Source organism: Eufriesea mexicana, unplaced genomic scaffold (assembly GCF_001483705.2).
Source record: "Eufriesea mexicana isolate 0111107269 unplaced genomic scaffold, ASM148370v2 scaffold10264, whole genome shotgun sequence".
NCBI lineage: Eukaryota > Metazoa > Arthropoda > Insecta > Hymenoptera > Apidae > Eufriesea > Eufriesea mexicana.
Genome location: NW_016917934.1, coordinates 25,175 through 34,089, shown reverse-complemented (window position 1 = coordinate 34,089; position 8,915 = coordinate 25,175). Strand labels below are relative to the sequence as shown.

At 38.5% G+C, this 8,915-nt stretch overlaps 1 protein-coding gene across 1 annotated transcript; it reads right to left on the bottom strand.

Moving 5' to 3' along the window:
* Positions 1-3,281: 3,281 nt before the first annotated feature.
* Positions 3,282-6,700, bottom strand: VGlut (Vesicular glutamate transporter). The gene is made up of 8 exons (XM_017908212.1): positions 6,627-6,700; positions 6,068-6,288; positions 5,575-5,894; positions 5,310-5,484; positions 4,933-5,225; positions 4,336-4,716; positions 3,886-4,092; positions 3,282-3,610 (listed from the first exon to the last, which is right to left on the bottom strand). Exons 1-8 carry the CDS (start codon positions 6,698-6,700, stop codon positions 3,368-3,370), a joined length of 1,914 nt encoding a protein of 637 aa, XP_017763701.1. The 3' UTR covers positions 3,282-3,367.
* Positions 6,701-8,915: the final 2,215 nt, after the last annotated feature.

Genomic DNA, 8,915 nt, shown 5'->3' with positions numbered 1-8,915 from the left:
AAATATCTGTATCGATATACGTATGCTCGTACAATTTGATTAGGAAAGACAGAAAAAATGGTATTTACCAAAACCTCAATACGAAAGGGTTAATATGATTAGCTTAGTATAATACAACATGGGCTCGATGCATACGAATATATGCGTATGTGTGTATATTAATTACAACCACGACACGATCGAGAAAATGTATAACATCTAATCTTATTCGTGGTTCAGCGCATTCATTTATATATCGGCCACGTACATATAGTCGTATGTTTACGTATATATCTCATATTATGTATCTATGATTTAATTAGAAAGGTATCGCGTAAATTGACTAATCTCGTGGATTCTCGGGCAACGAAAAGAAGGGCTGCTCGAATAATATAGGTACATATTAATTCAAGTAATTTTATGACTCGACGTCCCACGTGCATAGTAAATCTTCCATCGATCGTTTTTTTTATATAAATTTACACGTTTTTCCGTTTAATTAAAATCCTAATTAAAATTCTCCGAAATTTATTCCGATTTATTATGCCGTCGAAATTGCAATTGCAAAATTGCATGCCATAGAAATCGCTGTTCTACTAATAATATCGTGGATAGTATTGTATAGTATTGTATGTTATCCTGTCAAAATGTGAATATAATTCGAATTGAAGTACACCAATTTAATGTACAGATTATTTCAATAACGAATAAACTAGGTTCTCGTGATTACCGAATTTAATACAGAATTTAGGGAATTTTTGGGGAATTTTTGTTCGATTAGCAATTCTTCGATTTCGATTCAGCAATGATTAGTTAATGTGAATTTTGTAAACGACCGATCGAGGATTGTATGCCACGCGTTATACGTATGTACTTCCGAAACGTACGAATTTTATATACATCTATATCGTTACGACTCGCCCGCGAAATAATGCAATGAATTGGCTATCACCTGATGTCCAACGTGTATATATCATTTGCAATTGGCGATGAAAAATCACCAATAACATTCGTAATATAGTAACGAAATATATATGTACGTTCTGTACGTATATGTGTGTTTGTGTAAATGCCCATGTGTGAATATATGTATGTATAATAATACGAAGTATAAACATCTAGGACAATGTATAATAACGCGACGTGTTCCTAATTCTCGAACTGACGTTCGAACTTTCATGAATATACTTTCATCGAATGCGTACAGTAGAACTCGATGTATCCGAACCGTGACATTATTCTGTAACTCCAGGATCTCGATACTGTGCGCCATTTTAATCATCTCGACCTTATCGATGTTCTCCAAGGAAATTTCCAGCGACACATCGATATTGACATATTCGCGAATTTCTAAACCGCGATAGCAAAACTCTCTAACCTCTTCAAACATAAGGCTACGTTTACAATGCACGTCGTACGAAAATCTACCTAGAATTTCACACCTTAGTCTGGTGGTCAATTTAACAGAAGAGTATGCATGTACTAACAATTCCTGTGATCGAGATTTATCGTATATAAATTGTTACGTTAATCGTTCGTTGTCAGGAATAGACTCTGATATAACACGCGTTTAAGAAAGTATCGTTCGACAGATGCGCTATTCTAAGACCAGAAAGATCACTAGAGAATCGCCATATAAATACTATGTACACATTTTATCTGGGAAATATTATTTTTCGTAACACGATGTACTTCGCGTTGATAGAGTTCGAATTGAATTTTCGTGGAAATAAAGCGACGAGAAAGGATACGTTTGAAGAGGTTATCAGCTTCATGGAAGATCCTTCTGTCGGTGCGCAAGCTAAGATCAGGTCCCAACAAATAGAGCCCTACGGTACTTTGTGCCTTAACGTACTAATACTTTCATCTTATCACTTTCTTACGAATACTTTCATACGTTTCAAAGTTTTGTCAGGATCTGTGTACTTGTGATTACATTTAAACTCGAAAGGCTTAAATAACGTAACCTCGTCTATGATACAACTTGTACCTGAATAAACTGTATTAATGCTCTCCTCGTGTTTCCGAGTAATGCATTAATTATCAGAACCCGCCAGCCCAATGTTAAAATATTGACGTTTCGATAATTAATTCGTTCTAGTTACCGCACGTTCGCTTATCATCGAGGACCGGGTTGTACTATTTCAAATTGCGCGCCATAACAATGGCGCGCGTACCTCTCTTCGTCTCTTACTCTCGACGACCAGTATTATACTTTCGATATTGGTTTCTTTTTTTTATTGCTATGTTTTTAAAGTTTCCCATCGTTGAATTATCTGCTATCAGCGCCGAAACAAAGAGTATTATATAGAAAATACCTAAAAGTCTCAGCGATCGTGCTGAACTGATCTTTCTCCGCCATTGCTTCGCCAAACCTCCTATTATTATTGTCTTCGATTATTAAATTATTGTCTAAGAAGGTTTGGCAGTTATTTATTGTTTGCATGTGTGCTCGTACGAATGGCTTTTGCGGTTCTATTATAGAAGTCTGTAAATAAATAGCACTAGCTCGAATCTCTCGTTCGATCATCGATCATCGTGATCTTTCATAATCTCTTCTAAATTAGGCCTCTAAAATTGTATATATTTCTTTCAGCTCAACTTTCCATTCTTGAGATATTCATTCTCGATTCACTTCTTGCGAATGTTTCACTGATGGTTCGTTAACGTTGTAAATTCGTTTCTTCATTTTCTTTCTATTTTTCTTTTTAGCGTTTTCCTAAAAAGAGCTTCCAATATTATTATACGTGCTTCTTTTGTGGTTTTAATTTTTTTACAAATATGTTTAGCCCCTTTTCGCGGTTGAGTATCTTCCGACACGTTGATTTGTGTCAACTTACAGCACCATACCCTGCACTCTTAGGTATTGCAAGAAATAAGCATTTGCTTCTACTGTAATTCAGAATATAAAGCTGGCACAATATCGTGCTAATGCCAGATACTTGAAGACAAATTACAGAATTACGCTATACTCTTTCAATACGCCTCTGGTACTTCAATGTCTCCATACTTATTTACTTTTACTTTCATTATCACCTTTATCTAACAGGATTTACATCGCCTCCTTTAATAAATATTCTATCTTCTCATTGAACGAATATTTAAAGTCAATATCACATATCTTATAAAAAGAAATAATTAAATCCTCGTAAACTTGAAATGATCAAAATATTCTTTTCCCAAAGATTAAATCAAATTCAATAAACAACAGTGCAAATGCTTTTATCAAAATCTATGCCATTTTACAACGATGGTAATAAAAATGGTAAAAAGGTTGGACATTGAAGTACCAGGTACAGCTGGAAAATAAACGCAATTAAATGATCAGTCAACTGAAACAGATTTCCTTACATCCATGCAATTTGTTCAGGGATCGATGAATTTAGTTTCACTGTTGATGCTGTTGCGTTATGTCGTATGTGTAGTCATTCATTGCTGGTGGTTGCACCAGACTCGCGTTTACGTCGGCGACGAAGGGATTCGTCGAATGGAAGGGATTGTTGCTATGGGTTTCCGTCGATCCATAACTTATCACTGGTGGTTTCTCTTGTTGAGCATACATATTGTCTGAAGCTGGTTGATCGTAGGTATTCCATTCCTCGGTTGCTCCACCGCCCATGCTTGGTTGTTTCTATGGATGAAAGACATTATTTTACAAACTCAAACTATCATATTAAAACACAGAGTCGTAATACGTGCAGAAAAATATTGGAAGATTATTAAATTCACATGAAATTAACGTACTACTACAGGACCACAAAAATGACTGATAATTGTAGACTACGAGAGAAAATTAATACACGTCCATTTCTAGAGAGATGATGAAGGTATTAACGATAGTAAATTGAATAAAATACACGATTTATCAGGGGAAAAATAATTAATCCTGATTAATAGGACACGTACTATAAATTCGGACTGCATAGTCTTCGGTTGTGGCGGGATAGGTGGTTTCCCTTGACCAAATTCATCCATAGCAAAGGTCTTCTGTTCGTCTAAAGCAGGATCAGCCCATGGTTGCAGCTCTCCGGAACAAAAGATCGCGTAAAACGTGACACCGAAAATGTGCACGCATGCTGCTATAATAAACACGTTTCGCCAACTATGAGCATCCTGTAAAACACACGAGACAATTTTCAATCCTTTCATATTTTGGAAAAAGGAACCACATCTTTATTCCATGTAATTATGTAACATTGAACCAGAAAGGCATTTGTCTAATTCCAAAATGAAGCTAACACGTATAAAAGGCAGTCGAAATAAGGAAACACAAAGGATGAAGACTATATTTCTTAGACATTTGTTACCACTTGATAAAATTTATCGGTATAAGAATTTGTTCTTTACGAAGAATACCTTCTTTGCCGTGATGTTGTCTACGAAGAAGGGCACCAGCAGTCCCGCTATCGTACCAATTCCATTCGACATTCCCATCAAGATACTGGCGTATCTAGGTGCGATATCCAGGTGATTTACGTTGAAACCGGAAATAGCAAAGCCACTGCACGCGACACCACACGCTAAAGCGACGATCGCCGCTGTTCCATTCCTGTGTGTCGTCGCGTTAGCCACCACCAAGAAGAACAGAGCCTCCATACCGAAACCACCACAGTTGAAGAGCTTCCTGACATTCGTCGTTGACAATATTCCACGTTTACGAATGTGATCGGCCAGCAGTCCTCCGCAGGGCACGATCATCGTCATCAAGAAATGTGGAAGTGAGCCAATGATACCAGCCTGCGACAATCACGAGAACAAAATTCCCGATTATTCTCGTTCTTCATCTTCCAACGAATCTCTAAATTTCACGTAGATAGGTATTTAATCTTCCTAGCAATGAAATCGAATTTTCCCAGGTTCTATAAACATCTTTGCTCCCATCTTTGTGCTCGTTTTCACAAGCAGATTCAAATCTATGTAATCCTCCTAAAACAAAATTTATGGGAGACTCACTTCGACCAGAGCCATGTTGAAAGACTCCTGCATGAAACGAGCTTGGTAAAGCACCAGCAGGTAGAAATTCCAGGACCTGCAGAAATTCGCCACGATGATCGCGTGAACCGGCATGGATGTCAAGAATTTACGCCATGGCGTTGTGGCGAATGTCGGTATGAACATCTGTGCTTGACCCTGGCCAAGGGAGTCTTCGATGTAACGCAGCTCGCGAGCCGAAATGCAAGGATGTTTCGATGGCTTCTCGAAGGCTAGCCACAACCAGAAACAGTACCAAACCAACCCGCACATACCTGAAAGTCCATATTGCGTTTAATTATTTCTGCAAACTAACAGGAAAATTTTCCAAATTATCGTAACACAAAATCCTGTCATACCATAGAAGTAGAAGGACGCTGCCCAGCCAAAGATCGAAGTCAGACATCCCGAGAGCGGCGTTCCTATCACCATGGCAGCATAAGACCCGCAGAATGCCAATGTCGCTAAACGCGATCTCTCCAATGGTGGTGCCCAATACTTCCAAATACCGTGGCACGCTGGATACGTGACACCCTGGTCGAGATAAAGATTATTCCTCCAGACAATCCGGGAAAGTAGCGACGGTAATATCTCAATGCATGGTTGCGATAAAGGTTAGCTCACCTCTACCAATCCCTTCAGGACCTGCACAACCATATCGACGATGGGGTCGACTTTCAATGCACCAGGTACCAGCAAGTTTAAGAACGAAGATATGGCGATCGCGGCACCGAATATCTTGTTCGCGGGATACAGGGAAGCAAGGAATCCTCCTGGTACCTGGGTTACCAGGTAGCCCCAGAAGAAAGACGAGTCCAGGGCGCTCTCTACGCCAACTGTCCAGTTGAACATGAGAGTATGGTTGTCATTGTCTTCGGTGGTATTCTTTATAGCCATTTTCGCCATGCCCATGTTACACCTCATGCCGAATGAGATTATGAATCCTGAAAGAAGACATGTCTGTTAAATTCGCAACGTGACGATCCATGTGATTCATGGATGATCCAATCATAGAGGTAAAGCATGATCCATACTTCTTCCTTTTGAAAAGAAAATATTAATATATTAGAGATAACGTGTAGGGTAAAATGACGAGAAAATGTGTTTAAAAATTCACCTATACAGGCCAACGTGGCAATGGTATATCTCTTCGATAAGCAGGGACATTCTGGCTTGCAGTAAGTGTCAATGTGACGCAATGGGGGCCGTTCAGGTTCCGGGAGAGATTCGAACGAGGCTTGTCTACTGTATCCTGTCTCATCCTCGAACCCCTTATTGTCTTTGCTACCCTCCCTGGGCATCTCAAATTCCTCGTAGCCGGCATTGCTTCTTCTGAATCTGCAATCAAGAATCCGATCCAATTTACGAGTGTCCTTTTATTCCCAACGGAGGACTGTCATTATCTGTCATTATTTGATATTGTCTTTTCACGGACTTTTCATATACGAATCTCTTCGCGAAGCAATCGACTCGCGGACATTTTGGTTCCAGTCTTATAGACTGATTCGGCAGTTCGATCTTGACAAACGATTACGTAAGGAAGAGCAATTAGAGACTCGCGTAGAACATGTGCATTTAATTACGCGCATGATCAGATATAGCGAAGTATCGGCTAAATATAGCCTTAAACGATTTTTCGTCTGTTCCGCGGCATATACGAGCATGCGTGACATTACCCAGCAAATTTTTCCGACGCTTTGGACTTGATGGAGTCGAAGGCCACGAGGCTCGCCGTCGCGAATCTGGACATTTTCCAATTATTGGGGTTGCTCTCGGGCTGCAAATGATAGCGTTGGCAATTGGCAGCCCCTGAAGCATAGAATACATCATAACTTTACTTCTCTTACATAAAAATATATCAAGTATTATACTCGTGCGAATTTTTAATTTCAAAGTGACAGTAAAAACCGTACGCAGTTCGGTTTTTCTAGAATTTTCATTCACATGTCTGTACAGCTATCTCAATAAACAGTGAAAGACTTTTTATACTATTTGTCCAATTCGACGATTCTTCGATGACCGATTATAAAGCTACGAAATGGAAAAGAGCTGTCATTTAATTTTATCAGAATTCCCAATATTTTGTAACAGCTATATGGACTATTCTGGATCAAATTTGTTACCTAGACACAACTATAAAGCGAAGAAATAATTGTCGAAGAGATTGAAGGATATTTGAACACTCGATAAATAATACTTAACGCTAATCATTCACTAATTTCCTATTTACCGAATATACGATGAAATGGGTGAAATGTATTCGAGAAAAACATATTTTTCTCAATTTTATTAAGGTTCTGCTATTCTCCACGAACAACCGTTCGGTTTCCAAACAATTTCATCGGTCGAACGCTTAAATCCATCGCATTTTCTCCTTCGAACGCCTGTGTAGAAACGTTCGTTCTCGATATCGAGGGAGCCCCGGAGTAGGGGTGTTTGTTTGGAGTGGCAGTCTCTCCAACCCTAATCCCCGAACTCTCCGGGGAACGTCTTCAGGGGTAGAAAAATGCGAGGAGAAACGGGCTCTTCCCGGCTCGTATTTTTCGCTTAAGCTTTTCCAGCAAACATCGCGTGATATATAACTGCGATAAAGCATTCGAAAAGCTGACACAAAATTTCATACCTGTATATCTCACAGTGATAAGGACCTCGACTATCCAACAGGGAGTGACAGAATAAACAAAGATAAAGCCTAACCGAGAAATGAATTACAGAAGAAATATCTCATTGCTTTATATAAATTTCGTTACGTTTCTCCTTTCCAGAATACGAAAATAATATTTTTACGATTTAATAGCGAAGTATCAAAAAAGGAAGGAGTCTGCTCAACCCATTAAACGTTGAAAGAATTTACAAAACGTTTTACTTTAAGCAAAATATAATATCCCAGCCAATACTAATAACCAAAAATTTCGAATCACCAGGTATGTATAAGAAAATAAAAATTTGAAAAATCAGAAGCTAATAATTTCATAATTTCATTGAATCGAAGAATGTTTCATAGCTGAAAGTCCTTGGTGGAAAGCAAAGTGTAATTAAAATTCGGAAAATTAACTCGAAAATTGTAGAGGTGTGACAGAGAATTGGTACAATTTGCCTTTCATACTGTGATATGTTATAACAAAACCTAGTATGGCGTATTTAGATGCTTGTTCCTTTGTCGTGAGATCACCGTGCAATATTTCAATCAAACGACTGCTATAAAAGAGGCGCCTTTAGCAAGGCAAAAAATTGTTGGCACACTATCGACTCGATCACAAAGAGACGTATAGCGGGACAATGGCTGACGGATATTAAAACGGCACGTGACAGACAAAAGGCAGAAAATGCACAGCACGTGTGTTAACGAGCTAGGGTGGAACGACAAAGATGGAAACGAACGATTTCGTTTAATGGATTCATGCACATTCTTATGGGGATGCATTTCCCTCTGATCCTTAACAGGACGTGCCAATATTTTGTCCTTTTCCAGGCACTCGTCGTCAAGTGTATAAGACTGCTTCGAATATCGATTTTTCGAAAATGATTACTTCTAAAACCGATTCGTGTTCCTTCTTAAATTGAAAAATGGTATAAAATTTTGAATACATTTTCATCAGCGCTATGTCAAACTATAGTTAAGGACGAAATATTTCTTTAAAAGCAGAATGCAAGAATTTTCAACTCTAAAAATTGAAAGAAATTCCTATGAAAAATTGATTCTCATTTACATTTTTCAAAAATCTGCAGTGAACAATTGGAACTCGATAATAAACGCAAACAGATATTATAGATTATTTAAAGCTAAAATTTTGAACGAGATAATTGACATCCCTTAGAAAATATTCCTCATGAATGAAATGTTTCCTTATATCGAGTTCCTGTAGAAAATCAAAGAGCAGAGATTGAGCGGGGAAAAGGTGGAGAAAGTAGGGTGTCGAACGAAAAGAATCCAGAGCCTGATGCACTTGGCTAGCAGATCGATA